Source organism: Oncorhynchus kisutch, linkage group LG25 (genome assembly GCF_002021735.2).
Source record: "Oncorhynchus kisutch isolate 150728-3 linkage group LG25, Okis_V2, whole genome shotgun sequence".
NCBI classification, from domain to species: Eukaryota; Metazoa; Chordata; class Actinopteri; order Salmoniformes; family Salmonidae; genus Oncorhynchus; species Oncorhynchus kisutch.
The window spans coordinates 17,498,877-17,521,246 of NC_034198.2; the positions used below are offsets into that span (position 1 = coordinate 17,498,877).

Genomic DNA, 22,370 nt, shown 5'->3' on the forward strand with positions numbered 1-22,370 from the left:
CGTTTGATGTTCAATTGAGCTGGAAAGGTATCACATTTTGTAGGAGTAGGAGGAGGATGGATAGGAGTAGGAGGAGGATGGATAGGAGTAGGAGGAGGATGGATAATAGTAGGAGGAGGATGGATAATAGTAGGAGGAGGATGGATAATTCTGAACTTTATAGCGGTGATGTTGGATCATAACCTTATTAGAACCGTCGAGAAACATTGTGCAATAATGTCCTGGGGATGGTAGCTGGGATAATATCTGGTGTCATGAGGGATACTGTACTATCGCCAACCAAGGGAGGACGTAGTGTCGTGGGGTGGTGACATTGGTGAAGGGGGTGGTAATCTGCCGGATGAGGGCATCGCCTGATCTACCGTGGGTAAAATCATTCTATCAATTAAAGTAGGCAGGTAGCCTAACGTTTAAGAGCATTGGGCCAGGAACTGAAAGGTTGCTGGTTTGAAATCCTGGAAAAATCTGCTGTTCTTCTCTTGAGCAAGGCAGTTAATCCCCAAAAACTGCCTCCCAGGCACCGATGGCGTCGATTAAAGCAGCCCATCGCACCTTTCTGATTCAGAGTGGTTGGGTGAAATGTGGAAGACACATTTTGGTTGAATGCATTCAAATTAAATCAAACTTTATTTGTCACATGCGCCGAATACAACAAGTGTAGATCTTACCGTGAAATGCTTACTTACAAGCCTTTAACCAACAATGAAGTTCAAGAAAGAGTTAAGAAAATATTTACCAAATAACCTAAAGTTAAAAAAAACATAAAAAGTAACACAATAAAATAACAATAACGAGGCTATATACAGCGGGTACCGGTACCAAGTCAATATGTGGGGGTACAGGTTAGTCGAGGTAATTTGTACATGTCGGTAGGGGTAAAGTGACTATGCATAGATAATAAACTGTGAGTAGCAGCAGTGTAAAAACAAATGGGGTGGGGGGTGTCAATGTAAATAGTCCCGGTGGCCATTTGATTAACTGTTCAGCAGTCTTATGGCTTGGGGGTAGAAGCTGTTATAGGAGCCTTTTCGTTCCAGACTTGGCGCTCCCGTACCGCTTGCCGTGCAGTAGCAGAGAGAACAGTCTATGACTTGGGTGACTGGAGTCTTTGACAATTTTTGGGGCCTTCCTCTGACACCGCCTAGTATGTAGGTCCTGGATGGCAGGAAGCTTGGTCCCAGTGATGTACGTGGCCGCACGCACTACCCTCTGTAGCGCCTTACGGTCAGATGCCGATCAGTTGCCATACCAGGAGGTGATGCACCCGGTCAGGATGCTCTCAATGGTGCAGCTGTAGAACTTTTTTAAATATTTTTTTTTTACCTTTATTTAACTAGGCAAGTCAGAACAAATTCTTATTTACAATTACGGCCTAGGAACAGTGGGTTAACTGCCTTGTTCAGGGGCAGATTGACAGATTTTTACCTTGTTGGCTCAGGAATTTGATCTAGCAACCTTACGGAGGGGGGGGGATCTGTGAATCATCTGTGAATCTGTTGGGGCGGTATCCAAATTGGAGTGGGTCTAGAGTATCCGGGAGGATGCTGTTGATGTGAGCCATGACCAGCCTTTCAAATCACTTCATGGATACAGACGTGAGTGCTACAGGCAGTAGTAATTTAGGCAGGTTACCTTCGCTTCCTTGGGCACAGGGACTATTGCGGTCTTCTTGAAACATGTAGGTATTACAGACTCATTCAGGGAGAGTCAGTGAAATTGTCAGTGAAGACACTTGCCAGTTGGTCCACGCATGCTTTGAGTACACATCCTGCTAAGTCTTCTGGCCCCGCGGCTTTGTGAATGTTTACCTGTTTAAAGATCTTGCTCACATTGGCTACCAAGAGCGTTATCACACAGTTGTCCAGAACAGCTGTGTGCTCCTATGCATGCTTCAGTGTTGCTTGCCTCGAAGCGAGCATAAAAGGCATTTAGCTCGTCTGGTAGGCTTGCGTCACTGGGCAGCTCGCGGCTGGGTTTCCCTTTGTTGTCCGTAATAGTTTTCAAGCCCTGCCACATTCGACAAGCATCAGAGCCAGTGTAGTAGGATTCAATCTTAAACCTGTATTGACGCTTTACCTGTTTGATGGTTCATCTGAGGGCGTAGCGGAATTTCTTACGTGTTTCCAGATTAGTGTTCCGTTCCTTGAAAGCGGAAGCTCTAGCCTTTAGCTCGATGCGGATGTTGCCTGTAATCCATGGCTTCTGGTTGGGCCATGTACGTACGGTCACTGTGAGGACGACGTCATTGATGCACTTATTCATGAAGCCGATGACTGAAGTGCTATACTCCTCAATGCCATTGGATGAATCCCGGAACATATTCCAGTCTGTGCTTTTATACTGATAACAAGTTTAAACAGGTGCCATTAATACAGGTAACGAGTGGAGGACAGAGGAGCCTCTTAAAGAAGAAGTTACAGGTCTGTGAGAGCCAGAAATCTTGCTTGTTTGTAGGTGACCAAATACTTATTTTCCACCATAATTTGCAAATAAATTCATTAAAAATCCTACAATGTGATTTTCTGGATTTTTCTCATTTTGTCTGTCATAGTTGAAGTGTACCTATGATGACATTTACAGGCCTCTCTCGTCTTTTTAAGTGGGAGAACTTGCACAATTGGTGGCTGACTAAATACTTTTTTGCCCCACTGTAAGAGACGGTAGCAGCAAAATCCTGTACAAAATAAGCAAAAAAATGACTTACAAATAATGTGAAAAACATAACAAAATAGCACAGTTGGTTAGGAGCCCGTAAAACAGCAGCCATCCCCTCCGGCGCCATTATTATCTCAGTACAACGGACTAGGTATCCCTATTATTATATTAGAGCATGTACTGCCAATATAGCATTTCATGTAACAATCGAATAAAATATTTACAAAGCAACACACTAGTTGTACCTTAGGGAGATTCAGTTACTGTATGCTAATTCATGCTAGCTCTGCTGTACACCCATCTTAGCCCTTTTGTTTCCTCCCTAATCAAAACAACGTAATGAAAACAACACTATCCAGAACTTTGGGCTTAGACCCTTTGTCAAGGGCTATTGCCTACGGATTAGGCTACAGAGGGACGCAGGTGTGTTCCAACTCCCTCTTTTGAAACTCCATCAGTAGAGTTAGGTAGACACACAGTGCTGCCAGTTCCAGGGCTGGCCTCAGCCGAGAGGACAGGAGAGATTTGATGTGCCTGTAAGCAGATGGGCTCCCATCACAGTCAGTTTCCTGGCAGCCATGTTGACATTAAATGGCCGCCCAGCGCGTAACTGGAAAGCACACAAAGACCCGAGGAGGAGAGAGACGGTTATTATACAAGACGAAATGTCAATCAGATGGGATTATGTTTAGGTTGTGGAGAAGGGGAGAGTGTGTGGTTGTGAGGGGATGGGGAGAGGTGTTCGTTTGTGTGTGTGAGAGAGAAAAAGAAAGGGAAAAAGACATACCTCAAAAGGAATGAATGAATATGTAGGATATATGCCCAGTCAGGTCACTTGAGATCCAAGGCGATATTCAACGTTCGTCCAGGTCCACTGGACATTGGGAAATGCCTTACAAACTGGCCACTAGGGGCAATGGTGAGCGCTATTACCGTCAAGTAGGCTTGCTTGGGTGCAGTGGCTGGGGATGGCAGATGGGTGTAAGGCGTGAGCTCCAGCTTCAATTTGGAAATTAATGCCTAAACTTAACCGTCAAATGGTTTCAGTTGTAAACCTATCCCGGAGTTCTGGTTCCGAGGGTCACATGTTCAGTCCCAGTGCTAGGCAGTATTTTTTTTTTTTTTACCCTTATCCCAAACCTTAACCCTTACCTTAACCATTCGGAATGAATGCCTAAACTTAACCGTTGAAATGTGATGTTTATCTCCCCTGGACAAACGTTGAATACTGAAGTCAAACCGTGAGATGCTGTTGAAATGCCATCTTGTTCCATTATTCACAATTTCCAGCTTGTCCAGCTTTTTAAAATTTGCTTTCATGCATCGATTTAATAACCTGGGGATCCCCTATGATCCAAGTTGGCTCAACAATAAGCTGCTGTATGTCATTAGCATAACAACACACCAGAGAAACGCATTTGGCCACAGTAGCCATTTATTCCCGAAGGTTATGGCACAGTTTCCTATAAAGCCCTTCATTTTCACGTAAAAGGAAGCAAAGTTACACTATTGGGACTAAGCCCATGACTTGCATTGGAGTGAGCCTCTATGTTTAATGCGACTATAAGACAGTAAGCCTAAACTCTATGACAGGCAGAGCTAAGCATCATTCTCCCATAGCTCAGCGCACTGCAGTGTAAGGTCCCTGCGCTGATTTGGAGTCGACTCATTAATGTGTATGTGTGCGCTGCTTTGCTTTGCATTGCTGTTTTACTCATTAATGACCAGAGAGAGAAAGAGAAATTGAACGAAAGACAGACAAGAGGGAGATGGAGATAGAGAGGGAGAAAGTGCTGTAACGTGCAGAAAGTGCCCCTCGTCAGGGAGTGTTGAACAAACTGAATCCTGCTGAATGCTGTTTCCTGGAGAGTTCATGGTGATTATCTGAAGGGGATAATGTAGAGCACGCACTAACAAAATACACAACATACATACTGGATTTTTTTTTGACCTTAGTATAAGTACAGACTAGAATAATGTATACATAATGCACCCAATAAGTGCATACGTTTATTAGGCTCCCAAGTGGCGCAGCGGTCTAACGCACTACATCTCAGTGCTAGAGGTGTCACTACAAACCCTGGTTTGATTCCAGGCTGTATCACAACTGGCCGTGATTGAGAGTTTGCTCAGCATCGTCCGGGTTAGGGTTTGGCTGGGATAGGACATCGTTGCTCCCGAGTGGCGCAGTGGTCTAAGGCACTGCATCTCATTGCAAGAGGTGTCACTACAGTCCCTGGTTTAAATCCACATCGGATTGTGATTGGGAGTCCTGTAGGATGGCGCACAATTGGCCCAGTGTCGTCTAGGTTTGGCTGGGGTAGGCCGTCATTGTAAATAATAATTTGTTCTTAACTGACTTGCCTAGTTAAATAAAAAATGTGCCCTGTCAACGATTAAAAATGTAATCTGTTGTGATCTGTCGTGTTAATCTGCTGTGATTAATCACTAATTCAGGATTTGATAATATTGAGCTGTAATATAAGATTTTTTTTATACAAAAAGCATTACAAGAATATTGATGTCTTGATTTTGTCCGAAGTAACGGTAGGAGAATCTGGTGAATTGATAAAGCCCACTTTCTTTAACCGTTGGCCCACAAGCCTCACCCGACTCGTATGAAGGTCCCCGGTACCTGTTTGAAAAATGTATGGAAGTACTGTATATACTGTATGGAGAGTTTTAGTGCCTAACATTTGGGGATAAATACATGAAAAAAGAGAAAAAAAGTTTCCTGATCTTTCTTATATCTTAAAATTCCAAATCAAATAGATAAGCAATCATAGGTTTGACCGTCTTAAAACATGTTCACTTAGAACCCCCTCCCTCTCCCCCCTTGGCTTAGATATGACTTAGACTAGAGTGTTCACCTCAATGTCAACTTGATGTGACATCCCATTGTTGTTTTAGCTGTATACACTGATTAACTCTGACAGCCCTAAACATTATTCATGTGCTGTTTAGTACTTTATGTGTTGACATATTCTGCATTAATGTGTTAATTCCAAAGAGTAAAGATTTCATGCATTGTTGATGTCATTGGATGATTTCCCGCGAAAACCTGAGGTGTGTTGATCTAAAAATAGGATTGGGACCTTTTGAGTGTTGCTTTTCCTTTTCCATTTGATCTATAGTGTGAGTCTACATCTCTTTACCCTGTGGTATATAATAATATTGTATAACTTGTAGCTTAACATCTCAGCTACCTGGGTTGTTCCACGAAAAGTGTATTTTTGCATCCCATTAATATTTGAAGTAGAAATTGTGCACCAATATTGCATTTCAAAAGCCTATTATATTAAAAGAAGTGCTCTTTATTATAGCAACAAGTTCTCACTGTAATGAGGTCTGTGTGTAGCTGGTGTAGAGGAGTCAGGCGTAGGACAGCAGATATGAGTAAATAAACATACTTTACTCAACATATACAAAAAAATAGAGCCCACATAAACCGACCGTACTACATACAAACAATTACTCACAAACAAGCATGGGGCAACAGAGGGTTAAATAATGAACAAGTAATTGGTGAATTGAAACCAGGTGGGTAAGACAAAGACAAAACAAATGGAAAATGAAAAGTGGATCGGCGATGGCTAGAAGGACAGTGACGTCGACCGCCGAACTCGGCTTGCCGAACAAGGAGAGGAACCGACTCCGGCGGAAGTCGTGACACTCACAGTGTCACTGCAGAATTAAGACGTTTTCCAAATGTCTCCAAATATCAAATTTGGATGTTGTTCAAAAAGTCACATTTTGAAGTGTTTTTTGACACCCTGGGTTGATCAAATTTTGAAGTGGCTCCAAACGTCAAATTTAGAAGGTTAAGTGTTAAGCTTTTGGATAGGGTTAAAATCTTAAGTTTAGGCACTCATTCCGAATGGTTAAGGTAAGGGTTAAGGTTTGGGATAGGGTAATAAAAAATAAAAAACATAATAACAATTGTGTCCATCACTGAGTTTGAAAGCGCAAACTTGTGGAATATAACACGCAACCAGAGTTATGTTATACTGCTCTACAGTGGATGGTTAGTAGTCTTATGGTTTGTTCGTAACCAAGTGGAAATGTATCATATTTGGGAAAAATTTCCCTGAACGGCCCTCCAACTGTTAATTGCTAGTTAAATCAGCCATGAATCCACATGTGATGGGGGAATGGACGCTTGTTGTTTGCCATGTTAAAACATTTCAACAATTTCACAGGGTTGACGTGTTGTGCTAGACCCACTCAGTTTTCCACCACAAAAACACCAGAGTTGGAACGACCCAACTCCTGTCTTAGGCTTGGATTTGTGTCTTGTGTATTTGTTCCCCGTCATGCGTAGCTGTAAAAAGTTGATGACTGTGAGACTAGATAGAGAGACACAATACAGCTGGATGTGAACCCAAACTGTCGACACGCCTGTTATCTACCCAGACATGCTTCTCATTGTGGCTCACTTCTCTTCTCTCTCTTCCGATGATACCATCCCTCGCTTCTTATCTCTACTGAGCGCTCTTCATTCTCCCTATTTTGCTCCCTACCCATTTTCTTTTCAAATGTGCACATTTCTCTTTCTCTCTCTCCCCTCCTTCTCTTTTGCTCTCTGTCTCTCTATCGCATATCTCTCCCACTCTCCATCCTCTCTCTTTCTCCTTCTCCCACTTTCTGTCTCTTTCTCACTCTTCTTCCTCCCTCGCTCTCTCTTTCTTTCCAAAATCGACAAATTTCTCGCTGGTTCTCCCCATGGTGGTGGTAGTCATTGAGCAGACAGGGATTAACCCGGCTCCTCCAATTACCCGGAGAAATCCTGATCGGAAAATGATTCTCGTTACTGACGCCCGAGTCACCTGTTTAGCTGCGAGCTTAACTAGAGAGGATCTCCAAGGGCGGGAGGGAGGTAGAAGGGGGAGAGAGAGAGGTCATTACAATACTGTATACAGACAAATGTTTTCATCTTTTGGAACTTTTGTGAGTGTAATGTTTACTGTTCATTTCACTTTTGTTTATTATTTATTTCACTTGCTTTGGCAATGTAAACATATGTTTCCCATGCTGAGAGAGAGGGAGAGAGAGAGAGGGAGAGGGAGAGAGAGAGAGAGAGAGAGAGAGGGAGAGAGAGAGAGAGAGAGAGAGAGAGAGAGAGAGAGAGAGAGAGAGAGAGAGTGTATATAACTCTGATTTAACCACTGTCTGGTTAGTAGGGAGAGAGGAGGAAGTCACACAGCGATAGGCCCCGGGGACTGTGTGGGCAGGAGCGTGAGGAGGAGGCTGAAGAGATTGTGGTAAAGCTGAGGCACTTTACTGCAGTTACAGGAGCTGCTGAAGTTCCTAACTTGTCCTCCTCAGGCGGGCACAGTGTACTCTGACACACAGAGACAGGAATGGTATACTGCGTTGTCACTATTACAATATACCATCTGCGCTCGTGGTGTACTGTAGTTGAACCATTCTATTTTCCTCCACTTGTATATAAAGATGTGTGTGTGTGGGAATGTGTATGATACCGGACACGTGTTGATTTCTGTATACGTATGTGTCTGACAAGGTATTAAAAACAACATGTGTGTTTGTTTGTTTGTGTTAGGTATGCGTATCCTGGTGACCCTGCTACTGGACACCCTGCCCATGCTGGGGAATGTCCTGCTGCTCTGTTTCTTTGTCTTCTTCATCTTCGGCATTGTGGGCGTGCAGCTGTGGGCGGGGCTACTGAGGAACCGCTGCTTCCTGCCTGAGAACTTCTCACTGTGAGTAGAACTGTGTATGTGCGTGTGTGTGTGTGTGTGCTGGTGGTGGTGGTGGTGGGGGGATAGGGCTGAGGAGGGTGCGGGTGAGGAGGTTTTGGGTGAGAAGTGGTGAGAAGGGGTTACGGTTAAGAAGAGGGTAGAAATGAATGGGTTTGGTTTGATGGTAATGAGGTCAGAGGCAAACGAGGTGAGTTTATTTTCTGTAGCAAATGAGCCTCTGTTACTTAATCTGTGTGCGGGCTGTTGATGCGGATTGCTTGGTTTCCAGAACGTGGGATGTTGATACACTGTAAAACCAGATCAGTTCTAGCTGTGCACACATTTTGAGGAAACCAATGACCTCACAAAAATTCCGTTAAGAAACATGTAATAGCTGAAGTGAGCAGTACAACCTTCATATGAGTAATACAAATGCAGTTTTTTAGAGTAAGGTAATGCTTAAATTTAACTCCCCCACTAAGCCACGCATCCATTCATTTACCAGTGTGCCTTTGCTCTTCGATTGAATTGTAGAGTTACCACCCATGACATAAAGCCTTATACATAGACCTGAAACTCATCATTTACAGGCCACATCAGGCCTGCAAGTCTGGCTGCAAAATTCCACAAACAGTAATCTTCCAACCAGGAGTTCTGAAAACCTGGGAAATTAGCCAGAATCTTGCAACCGTAAATGTAAATCACATTACGGTAGTTTGCAAAGTGATGTCTAATTCCTGTTGGAATCTAGCCAGCGTTAGAATATCCAACAGTTGAAATTTGTATTCAGCCGCAAACCTGCAGTCATAATGACTGCCAAGATTAAGCACAGTGGGAGGAGATGACCTAAGACATTTAAAGTGGAACAACCATTTCAGTAATGGGTGCAACAATTCTATGATTGGATTTGTTTACAAAACTGTCATTTATCTTTGTGTAGCATCTACATGTTAATCAATCAATCATTCAATGTACATGCAAAAACACAGACATTAAAAACAATTCCAAACTATCAACCTGCAGTAGACAATGCTGGGGAAAAAAGTTCATTTGTTATCATATCTTTAAAAAAAATTTAGAGGGTGTGACTTCTCATTTAGTTTTGAGTAAGTACCACAAAAATATTTGAAGTAATAATGAGTTTTCATTGACTTTGAGTACAACTTCCTAGAAGTATTTGAGTAAAAAAAAAAGCCTTGGGGTTTACAGTGTAGGGAAAGTTTGATCTTGGAAAAAAGGTACCGTCAGACATACTGGCCACCACCGCCATTTCCTGAGCAGCGTCATCCCTCCTGTATTAATCAACGAGTAGCCATGATTATATAGAGGTGATGAATGGGAAGGAGAGGATAACTAGTGAGATTAGAGAGAGACCATTACTGCCCATACTCTTAGACAGCAGCTCCATAAGTAATACATGGTATATGACATTTCCACCATGGTAGTTATGATTTATGACATTTTCTCATAAAGGACCTAAATGTCCTTCTACATTATGGGTCCGTGAAGACTTTTCATTCTATTCCATTTGGACGAAACATTTCAGGTTCTCTTGAAATGTCACGCAATGTTACATTCCCGTCATTTTGTATGTCATAATAGCAGATAAAGCCATTAAAACAGACTGCAACAGCAAGGAACATCAATGGAAAGACATCTTTAATCATAACTTTAATTACCACAGTTTTGCCATTGCATTAGCCACGTGACTGCGCACTATTAAATTCCATGATGGATACAAGGATTAAATCCCCTCCAACACAGATTGACTCGCCAGCCGAAGCTGTTGCATAACTCCATCCTAAAGTGTGAAATAGCTTAAATAGCTTAAATAAATATATATGTGTTAGCATATAAATATATAACTGGGACTGCTATAGCAGTACTAGAGGGAGGATTTGGCCCAGTAAGTAATTGAAGCTACTTGCGTGGCTAATGCATCAAAACAAACACACACACACACACACACACACACACACACACATACACACACACACACACCGATCCAGCGTGTCACATCGCCTCTAGGCAGTCTGTGTTGACAGACGCACCAATTATCTATCCTCTGACGGAGATGTGCGCCATTAGAGCTAAGCCGTGGTTAACACAGACACCCAGACGAGGGACATACTGTACACGTGCACGCCCGAGTGGCGCAGCGGTCTAAGGCGCTGCATCTCAGTGCTAGAGGCATCACTACAGACCCTGGTTCGTTTCCAGGCTGTATCACAACCGGCCGTGATTGGGAGTCCCATAGGGCGGAGCACAATTGGGCCAGCGTCATCCGGGTTAGGGTTTGGCCGGAGTAGGCCGTCATTATAAATAAAAATGAGTTCTTAACTGACTTGCCTAGTTAAATCAAGGTAAAATAATATATATATATTATGTAAATACACAGATTGCGTAGGGAACAATGATGAAAACCCTAGATGGGAGAACTCCACCAACTGCTACACTAACCTTGCTATTATCCCCTCTCTCCTCTCTTCCCTCTAGTCCTCTACCTGTGGCGCTGGGAAGCTACTACCATGCAGAGAACCGTGACCAAACCCCTTCATATTCTCCATGCCTACCTACTAGAACCCTAACTGTAAATCTCTCTCCTCTCTCGCCAGTCCTCTGTCCGTCGAGCTCGGCAACTATTACCACACGGAGAATGATGACGAGAACCCCTTCATCTGCTCCATGCCCAGGGAGAACGGCATGCGCCTGTGTTCCTCTGTGCCTACCCTGTATGAGGAGGGAGGTCTCCAGTGTCAGATGGACATGAAGTCCTACAACAGCACAGACAACACCACCTGTATCAACTGGAACCAGTACTACAGTAACTGCTCGGCGGGACACGTCAACCCCTTCAAAGGGGCCATCAACTTTGATAACATCTGCTACGCCTGGATCGCCATCTTTCAGGTGAGGGAATGGCGTGGGCGTGCCTGTGTGCATCAGTGGAGGCTGCTGACGAAGGGACGGCTCACAATGATGGCTGGAACAGAGCGAATGGATATATTTTAATACCATTCCACTCATTCCGCTTACCACAAGACCATCCTCCCCAATTAAGGTGCCACCAACCTTCTGTGGTATGCATATGGATTGCGCGTACGCATATATGTAATTGTATGGACAGCAACACAGATACATGTACAGTTGAAGTCGGAAGTTTACATACACTTAGGTTGGAGTCATTAAAACTCGTTTTTCAACCACTCCACACATTTCTTGATAACAAACTATAGTTTTGGCAAGTTGGTTAGGACATCTACTTTGTGCATGACACAATATTATTTCACTTATAATTCACTGTATCACAATTCCAGTGGGTCAGAAGTTTACATACACTAAGTTGACTGTGCCTTTAAACAGCTTGGAAAATTTCTGAAAATGATGTCATGGCTGCTTATTTTTGAGTCAATTGGAGGTGTCCCTGTGGATGTATTTCAAGGACCTTCAATCTCAGTGCCTCTTTGCTTGACATCATGGGGAAATCAAAAGAAATCAGTCAAGACCTCAGAAAATGTTTTGTAGACCTCCACAAGTCTGGTTCATCCCTGGGAGCAATTTCCAAACTCCTGAAGGTACCACGTTCATCTGTACAAACAATAGTACGTAAGTATAAACACCATGGGACCATGCAGCCGTCATACCGCTCAGGAAGGAGACGCGTTCTGTCTCCTAGAGATGACGTACTTTGGTGCGAAAAGTGCAAATCAATCCCAGAACAACAGCAAATGACCTTTGTGAAGATGCTGGATAAGCGTGTGCGAGCAAGGAGGCCTACAAACCTGACTTTTGTTACACCAGCTCTGTCAGGAGGAATGGGCCAAAATTCACCCAACTTTCTGTGGGAAGCTTGTGGAAGGCTACCCAAAATGTTTGACCCAAGTTAAACAATTTAAAGGCAATGCTACCAAATACTAATTGAGTGTATGTGAACTTCTGACCCACTGGGAATGTGAAATAAATCATTCTCTCTACTATTATTCTGACATTTCACATTCTTAAAAAAAAGTGGTGATCCTAACTGACCAAAGACAGGGAATTTTTACTAGGATTAAATGTCAGGAATTGTGAAGAACTGAGTTTAAATTTATTTGGCTAAGGTGTATCCAACTTCCGACTTCAACTGTATGTACATGAAGCCACATGCACGCTTAAGCACAGTCAATACTGTTTACCCATAAAAGCCAAGGCATTTAATGTTCCAGGATGGCAGTATTTCAGAAGTGTCTCAGGAAGATGGCGTCACTGTCTCATCTGTCTGATGCTAACTTAGTGATCAGCTGCATACTCAGAGCCTGCGAGTTTAAAGTGTCGTGGTACTTTAAATTGTTGGCACCGGGGTTAGAGACAGCTGATCTTTTGGAAATTGGTTTTACGCTACACTGTACAGTATCTTGTTCAAAAATACCTTTTAAACCAGCATCGTCAGTGTTTTTTTAAAATCTCTTTCTTTGTTTTGAAGTACCCCAAACAGTTGACTGACCACTTGACTGGTCCCTCCTTAAGACTTTGACGTAGCTGTTGAGCTGTATCCTTCCCAGGGTTAGGTTGCATTAGGGTGTATGAGACACAGAGACCGAGAGCATAATTGGTTGTACTGCTGCTGCATCTAAGGAATAGGGATGAATAGATTAAGAGGGTCGCTATGGCGATGGAAGTGGAGTGAAGCGCACTAAATATAATTTCTGTCATTCGCTCTCTTGTCAGCCTATTCATCGCAGGGACTTCACTCGAGTTTTAATGTGTCCCCGTGTTGTAGTTGTGTCGTTACAGACTTCACAGACATACTCCTGAATCAGAAAGATTGAGGATTTCCACGATTAGCATGAGAACCGCCGGGCCTCGACGGACCGCCCTTTGAGCCAATGAGCAGTCGTTCTGACTGCAACATTCCAACAGTGTGATTAATACGTCTCATACACTGTATGCTATCGCAAAGATAACCATTGGTTGTGTTCCTACAGCAATGAAAAATATTCAGGGATTCAATCAATTGTATTCACGGAGTGACTGTTACAACTGTGAAACAGGAAGCATTTGTGTTGGAACACGGTAACAGCTTCTTTTTATAGCACAAAAAATGTAGATATATCCCAACCACCAAGATGCACGGTCAAATGATAAAGAGTGGAACTCAGCAAAAAGCATTATAATGAATATGAGCGTTGATGTGACAGCGGTCAAAAATAGTCAATTATCTTCAGCGCATGCTTGTGTGTGTCTTCATGCAATGGCATCCGTTGGATTTCATTCAACAATTGACATAAAACCTCGTAACTTTCACCGGCTTGACACACTTTGACATACCTTTGTTTGGTTGTAGTGTGTAATAGTCTCCCTGTCCCGACTTCCGCTGGTGTCGGTCCCTCTTCTTGTTCGAGCGGCATTCGGCGGTCGACGTCACCGGCCTTCTAGCCATCACCGATCCACTTTTTATTTTCCATTTGTTTTGTCTTTGTTTTTAACACACCTGGTTTAAATTCCCCCATTACATGTTCATTATTTAACCCTCTGGTTTTCCCCCATGTTTGTGTGCGTGTTTGTTTTATTGTAAGGCTGTATCTGACGGTTGGTATATTGTTGCCGGGTTTTGTTATTTACGCCCGTTTTAATTCGTGGTACCGGTAATTTTCCAGCACCAGAGTATTGTGTTTATACTGGTGTTTTCTTGAATGAAATACCTTGTCCATGCATCTCAGCTCTCCTGCGCCTGACTCCTTTCTCCAGTTACCCACAGCATTGACACTCCCGTTCTCTCTTTATTGTGTCCCTGGCGTCTTGTCATTCTTCAGCACCGTTGTGCAGGTGCCTTATTTTGCGCAGAGGAAGGACCTCACGACACACTTTGATCACGGTGCCGGCCAGACTTGTTTTCTTGGCAAGCAACTCGGCTGCCAATGACAGTGAAGTGAGGGAATTGTCCACGGTGACATTTCTCCCCTTGCCAATTTAAGGTTCCACAATCCTCGTCACCACATTCTCCGACATTCGCTCACCTGCTGCCAGGATGTTTTCCCAGATATTGAAAGCCGTTCAGCATGAACAATTGCACACGCTCTCACTGTGTAGCCTCCTCCAACTAGGCCAGAGTAGACTGATAAGACTGCTTGGATTCAGTGGACTGATATACAGTAGGACACATACCATTTTAAGATTATAACTAGAATGGATCAATATAGTAGAATGTCCCGCCCTGTTCTTCATTCACAATTGCTGATTACATGATTATGCATCGTTCTCTTCCCCTCGCTCATCATCTCACCCATTCTCCCCCTTTCTCCCCCATCATACTTTATTGAACTGATTTACTCTGCTGATTTGGCATTCTGTTTCAAGGCGATTATCAGAGGGATTGTCTGCTGGGCACTGCACTTTTAACTGTCGGAAGAAGGTGTGGAGCAGGTCCTACTGTTGGGAGAAGGAGGGGCAACATGTGGAAGTGACATGGCCTCGTAAAACTGGTTATAACTCCAGTTGTGTTTTGAAATATTAAGATTCTAACACCGACAGTGTGTTATATAGACTTATTTTGGAAAAGTCCAGGACAGAGGGGTGGCAGGACTTAAAAAAATAATCATAAGCAGTCAAAATGACTTCTTTAGCGGATCCAGTGTTAACTCAATCTCAGTGGCTCTGTTCTTGAGGTGAAACTCAAACACAGAGAGAGAGAGAGAGAGAGAGAGAGAGAGAGGGTGTGTTCAGAGAGTGTTCAGTAGTTGGTGTGATGTGGATGGTGCACTAGGGAGGGGTTTGAAGTCAAAATGCCTGACCTACAGCCTTTGTTTGTGTGATATCTATGTCTTTCTGTGTGTCTGTCTCTCTCTGTCTCTTCTCTTTCTCTCCTTCCTTCTCGTGCTGATAGGTGATCACGCTGGAGGGCTGGGTGGACATCATGTACTTTGTGATGGATTCTCACTCCTTCTACAACTTCATCTACTTTATCCTCCTCATCATCGTAAGTGACCAAATAAGTGGGGAGAGTTAATTATTAGAATTCATCTATAGTTTGTGTGTGTGTGTGTCTGTAGCATAATTCAATGCAATGGCATAGCTGCTTATTCAAGCTCTTAGCAAACTCCTGACTCCTGAATGCCCTCCCAGGCCCTTACGTCTGCTTCCAGAAACAACATGTCTCAGTACACCACTCAACATCTGTTCAGTCTGAAACTCCCTTAAGCAGTACACAGCCTGGTGATACAGTACAGGAGTATTATCTCCTCAAGCACACATTCACAGAGCTGGGGGAGCTGCTTCTCAGAGGCTGGGAGGCTAGCCGCTAGCTAACCTGGGAGACTGTCTGTTATTTGTATGTTCAACTCACAGTGGATATGTAGGTGGAAAAACTCCCTAAAGTGTGTGGGTATAGACTCTGTGTGTGTTTCTGGTTGCCCCTCTCCAGATTGGCTCTTTCTTCATGATCAACCTGTGTCTGGTCGTCATCGCCACCCAGTTCAGTGAGACCAAGCAGAGGGAGAGCCAGCTGATGAAGGAACAGCGCATCCGTTTCCTGTCCAACGCTAGTACCCTGGCCTCCTTCTCCGAGCCGGGCTCCTGCTACGACGAGCTGCTCAAACTCCTGGTCCATGTCCTCCGCAAGGGGTGCAGGCAGGTGGCCCATGTCTGTCGGGCCTTGATGCGCCGTGCTGGGATGAACATCGCAGCCTCTCCCCCTGCCCTGGAGCGAGAGAGGGGGAGCCAGAGAAGGAGGAGGAAGGCTTCCAGACAGGGTTCTGTGGTCTCCAGAAAAGGGTCGATGTCCGTTCATCACTTGGCTCACCAACATCATCATCATCATCATCACTATCACCTAGTGAATGGGAGTGTGAGGGGGGGACTAGGGGGTAGGGGGGTAGAGTGTGTCGGGGGAGGAGGGGCGGACGTGGAGACGGGTTCACATAGCAACAACGGTGGCGCTGGACGGCTCATGTTGGGTCCACCTCCATCGACCTCTGACCTGAACTTGGCGACCCCGGCGTCACCAGCCAATCCCGCGCTGGGCATCATGTGCCACACAGACTGCCACCTGGAGCCCACCACCCCCACTACCCTCACCCCTAGCCCCTTCTCCCTGGCACCCATCCCCATGTCCAGGGCTATGAAGAGGAACTCAGTGCCCTTTGCTGCCCCCGGACCTAAGAACTACCCCACCCTACAGCCCAGGGCACTAATGGAGTCTAGAAGTGTCAGTGTTACAGCTAGTACCATCAGTAATATAAACCTCAACCTCAATATACCACCACTAACCTTGGAGAGGGGACCACAGAGTCTGGTGGACACACACACACCTACGCCAGGTACACCATAAAACACACGCAAACCATGTGAGAGGGATATGGTGTTTCTGTCATGTTTAAATTAAAGTCACGGTGTGACTGTGATGAAAATTGGGAGAAAATGGGAACATCTATTTTTCTGAGTTACATGTTTGAAAAGGTACAATATCAACAAAGATGCATATTGTATATCTGTTTTCTCTTCCTATCGTCTTCTCCATCCCTCCCTCCAGCCCAGCTATCCAACCGTGACCTGAGTGTCATCGGAACCCTGGACCCCTCGTTCCCCTTTGACCCTGAATCATGCCCATACTGTGCCAAGGCCCTAGCAGGGGAGTCAGAGGGCACGGATGTAAACGAGAACCCCGGGGACTCAGACAGCGAGGGCATCTACGAGTTCACCCAGGACCTCCACCACAGAGACCGCAGGGACCGTCGGGACAGCCGTCAGCCCAGGAAGGGGCAGCGAAAGCTGGGTACCACGGCAGGGCGAGTGGTCCGGGCCTGGAGGCTGGTGTGTGACACCTTTAGGAAGATAGTCGACAGCAAGTACTTTGGAAGAGGGATCATGATCGCCATTCTGATTAATACACTGAGTATGGGGATTGAATACCACGAACAGGTGAGTGTGTGTGTTTTCCTTGGTACATCCTCAGGAGGATTGTATTTGTGTGTCTGTGTGTGTGTAGGTGTTACTAGGACAGGGGAAAGTTGGGATTGGAGAAGCCAAACTGCAGTATGAAGACTATTCCCTGTGAGTGCAGTGGTTCAGACTGTGTGTAGCTGTGTGCATTGAACCGCTCCTAGCCTTTACTCAACTTCCTTCCCTGAGGCCGGAGAGGAATTCCCATTCTTCCCAATCCTCTGAGCGTTTCATGCAACTCCGGACTGCCTTGTTTACAGGAGCGTAATTGTGACCATGTGAAAGTGTAGGAGAGCGTGTGTGTCTGTGTGTGTGATTTTGTGTGTGTGTGTGTGTGTGTGAAGGGTGAGGAAGGACCCCAAACATCTGAAAGAGATTGCTCTTTCTTTCTTTCTTTCTCTCTCTCTCTCTCTCTCTCTCTCTCTCTCTCTCTTTCTCTCTCTCTCTCTCTCTCTCTCTCTCTCTCTCTCTCTCTCTCTCTCTCTCTCTCTCTCTCTCTCTCTCTCTCTCTCTCTCTCTCTCCATCTCTCCCTGTCTTTCTCTCTCTCCTTCCCTCTCCCTCTCTCATTCGCTTTCTCACATGCCTCGTGTGCAAGCCATAGCCTGAAGGGAGCACGCCACCGGGTCTCCCGCCCAGCTCACACACACACACACACACACACACACACACACACATAGTATGTGTAACTGTATTTCACACAGATGTGAGTATATGCGTGTGGTGTTAAAGCAGGTTTGTATTAGTGGATGGGTTGAAACACATTCTTGAGGAGGTGATTGCGTGTGGTGCATGTGTGTGTTTGTATCTTGGCATTTATACATTATGTGTGTGCGTGTGTGTGTGTGTGTGTCTGGGGCTTTAACATGGTGCTGTCAGCTTCCCTCGCCTCCACAACCATCTATAATAGATCACAGAGAGTGTTTTATCTTGTAGAAATCCCCTTTAAAAACACACTCTGGATCTCCCTAGACCCGTTAGACGCTAAGCACACCACACCAGATCCACCGGAGTGTGCTTTCACCCCTTAACCCAGTGTTTCACCCCTTAAGCCAGTGTTTCACCCCTTAAGCCAGTGTTTCAACCCTTAAGTCAGTGTTTCACCCCTTAAGCCAGTTTTTCACCCCTTAAGCCAGTGTTTCACCCCTTAAGCCAGTGTTTCACCCCATAAGTCAGTGTTTCACCCCTTAAGCCAGTGTTTCACCCCTTAAGCCAGTGTTTCACCCCTTAAGCCAGTTTTTCACCCCTTAAGCCAGTGTTTCACCCCTTAAGCCAGTGTTTCACCCCATAAGTCAGTGTTTCACCCCTTAAGCCAGTGTTTCACCCCTTAAGCCAGTGTTTCACCCCTTAAGCCAGTGTTTCACCCCTTAAGTCAGTGTTTCACCCCTTAAGTCATTGTTTCACCCCTTAAGCCAGTGTTTCACCCCTTAAGTCATTAAGCCAGTGTTTCACCCCTTAAGCCAGTGTTTCACCCTTTAAGCCAGTGTTTCACCCCTTAAGCCAGTGTTTCACCCCTTAAGCCAGTGTTTCACCCCTTAAGTCATTAAGTCAGTGTTTCACCCCTTAAGCCAGTGTTTCACCCCTTAAGCCAGTGTTTCACCCCTTAAGTCATTGTTTCACCCCTTAAGCCAGTGTTTCACCCCTTAAGCCAGTGTTTCACCCCTTAAGTCATTAAGCCAGTGTTTCACCCCTTAAGCCAGTGTTTCACCCCTTAAGCCAGTGTTTCACCCCTTAAGCCAGTGTTTCACCCCTTAAGCCAGTGTTTCACCCCTTAAGTCATTAAGTCAGTGTTTCACCCCTTACGTCATTAAGTCAGTGTTTCACCCCTTACGTCATTAAGTCAGTGTTTCACCCCTTAAGCCAGTGTTTCACCCCTTAAGCCAACTCCAGTCCTGCAGTACCCCCAACAGTATACATTTATGTTGGACCCCCTGACAAACGCACCTGGTTCGACTCATTGAGGGCTTGATGATTAGTTGACAAGTTGAATCAGGTGTGCTTGTCTGTAGCTACAGCAAAAATGTGTACAGTTGGGGCTACTCGAGGACTGGAGTTGGGAAACACTGGCTCAAGTAACAAGACCTCAATATTCAACGTTGTCCAAGGGGGATAAACGTCAAATTTAAGTTAAGTTTAGGCATTCATTCCGAATGGTTAATGTAAGGGTTAAGGTTTAGGATACCTTTGCTAAAAAATAACAAATAAACTAGTGCCTAGCACTGGGGTTGAACACGTCAACTACATACGCCCATCCGCCATCTCTGTCCACAAGCCCTCAACCTGATGGTAATAGTGCTCACTGTTGCCCCTAGTGGCCTGTTTTTATGGCATCTCCCGATGTCCTGGGGATCTAGACGAACGTTGACTATCTCCTTGGATCTTGAGTGACCTGTCTGCCCTTAAGAGTCCTCCTTAAAGTTACAGTTCACTCAAAAATCAAAGTTTGTTAGGCATTGTCATATTTCAAAAGTGAACTAAAGAGTCCACACTCAACGGCATTTGTTATTGAAGTAGAAATGTTCTCCGAAGAGCAGTGCCCTTCAGCAGTGGAATAGTTTGAGTTCATTTATTTATTCTTGCTCACAGATGAAACTGAAGAAATGCAGAATTTACATGACTAATAATTGCAAAACACTCATTTAAAATACATTTAAAACACATCATATGTGACATAAATAGAATACAGAACAATTGAAAACATTCCAGGACATTTTTTATGATGGAAATGTAAATATTGAAATCTGATTTAAAAAAAATTAATTAGGGGGGAGAATTTTTAAGCTCTAGAGTTAGTATACCGTCGTGGCCAAAGGTTTTGAGAATGACACAAATATAAATTTTCACAAAGTCTGATGCCTCAGTTTGTATGATGACAATTTGCATATACTCCAGAATGTTAGGAAGAGTGATCAGAGGAATTGCAGTTAATTGCAAAGTCCCTCTTCGCCATGCAAATGAACTGAATCTCAAAATAACATTTCCACTGCATTTCAGCCCTGCCACGAAAGAACCAGCTGACATCATGTCAGTGATTCTCTCGTTAACACTCGTTAACACAGGTGTGAGTGTTGACAAGGCTGGAGATCATGCTGATTGAGTTCGAATAACAGACTGGAAGCTTCAAAAGGAGGGTGGTGCTTGGAATCATTGTTCTTCCTCTGTCAATCATGGTTACCTGCAAGGAAACACATGCCGTCATCATTGCTTTGCACAAAAAGGACTTCACATGTAAGGATATTGCTGCCAGTAAGATTGCACCTAGATCAACCATTTATCGGATCATCAAGAACTTCAAGGAGAGCAGTTCAATTGTTGTGAAGAAGGCTTCAGGGCGCCCAAGAAAGTCCAGCAAGCGCCAGGTCCGTCCCCTAAAGTTGATTCAGCTGTGGGATTGGGGTACCACCAGTACAGAGCTTGCTCAGGAAGAATTTTGGAGAATCCACTTCTCTCCAGGAAAAACATCAGGGACAGACTGATATTCTGCAAAAGGTACAGGGATTGGACCGCTGAGGACTGGGGTAAAGTCATTTTCTCTGATGAATCCCCTTTCCAATTGTTTGGGGCATCCGGAAAAAAGCTTGTCCGGAGAAGACAAGGTGAGCGCTACCATCAGTCCTGTGTCATGCCAACAGTAAAGCATCCTGAGACCATTCATGTGTGGGATTGCTTCTCAGCCAAGGGAGTGGGCTCACTCACAATTTTGCCTAAGAACACAGCCATGAATAAAGAAAGGTACCAACACATACTCCGAGAGAAACTTCTCCCAACCATTCAGGAACAGTCTGGTGACGAACAATGCCTTTTCCAGCATGATGAGCACCATAAGGCAAAGTGATAACTAAGTGGCTCGGGAAACAACACATCAATATTTTGGGTCCATGGCCAGGAATCTCCCCAGACCTTAATCCCATTGAGAACTTGTGGTCAATCCCCAAGAGGCGGGTGCACAAACAAAAACACACAAATTCTGACAAACTTCAAGAATTGATTATGCAAGAATGGGCTGCCATCAGTCAGGATGTGGCCCAGAAGTTAATTGACAGCATGCCTGGGCGGATTGTAGAGGTCTTGAAAAAGAAGTGTCAACACTGCAAATATTGACTCTTTGCATCAACTTTTTGTAATTGTCAATTAAAGCCTTTGACACTTATGAAATGCTCGTAATTATACTTCATTATTCCATAGGAACATCTGTCAAAAATATCTAAAGACACTGAAGCAGCAAACTTTGTGGAAATTAATATTTGTGTCATTCTCAAAACTTTTGGCCACGACTGTACAGTCTAATAGCAGTGGGTAGAGTGGCGTTTCTCAGGCGGTTCGTACGGGCAGTTATACAGGACAGTTCGTGGCTGTTTCTCATGAGCCTGGTGGTGCAGTTGCCTCTTTTTAGACGGAGCAGGTTATTCAGTGGATGATCAAGTGTGTGCATGTCCTTCACCAGGTGCACTGCAGCCTGCTCTCACCTGCTCTGCAGCGACGGGAGCTGTGGTTGGACTGCTCCACCTCCTTCCTCACTGACTGTTAGTTGTTGTTACCACTTGGTACTTTCTGTCCTCCTAGGATTAGTGGTGCAGGTTGTGGGTGGTCTCTAGAAAAACATATCCCAATTTGCAGACTTTTTCCCATTCAGGAGCATGTTGTTGAATGTGGCCCACTCTTCCAGCTGCTTTGCCTCCAAGCCCATGGAAATTCCCTCTTTGATGCTGGTTTAATGGTATGGATCAGGACAGTCCTACATCGTCTGCATACCTAATGTTACTGAAGACAACTTTTCGGGTGGACAGATATGAAACAGATATGGTGAGACGACGCCCCCTTGTGGCACACCAGAGGTGACCTCTGCCCAAGGGCTAAAGTGCCATTTGCCATCACCCTCTGTCTTCTACCTGTGGTGTAGCTGTAGAGCCAGTCTAGTAACCATCACCATCTGTCTTCTTCCTGTGGTGTAGCTGTAGAGCCAGTCTAGTAACCATCACCCTCTGTGTTCTACCTGTGGTGTAGCTGTAGAGCCAGTTTAGTAACCATCACCCTCTGTGTTCTACCTGTGGTGTAGCTGTAGAGCCAGTCTAGTAACCATCACCCTCTGTCTTCTACCT

General features: G+C 44.6%; 1 protein-coding gene across 7 annotated transcripts in view; it reads left to right on the plus strand.

The window, feature by feature from the left end:
- Positions 1-22,370, plus strand: part of cacna1g (calcium channel, voltage-dependent, T type, alpha 1G subunit) — a 198,029-nt gene that overhangs the window by 34,305 nt on the left and 141,354 nt on the right. For all 7 annotated transcript variants that reach the window (XM_031804822.1, XM_031804826.1, XM_031804827.1 and 4 more), the window contains exons 4-8: positions 8,219-8,378; positions 10,973-11,267; positions 15,220-15,312; positions 15,757-16,651; positions 16,864-17,252. In XM_031804822.1, coding sequence (XP_031660682.1) covers positions 8,219-8,378; positions 10,973-11,267; positions 15,220-15,312; positions 15,757-16,651; positions 16,864-17,252 — 1,832 coding nt within the window. The remainder of the gene's footprint in view (positions 1-8,218; positions 8,379-10,972; positions 11,268-15,219; positions 15,313-15,756; positions 16,652-16,863; positions 17,253-22,370) is intronic.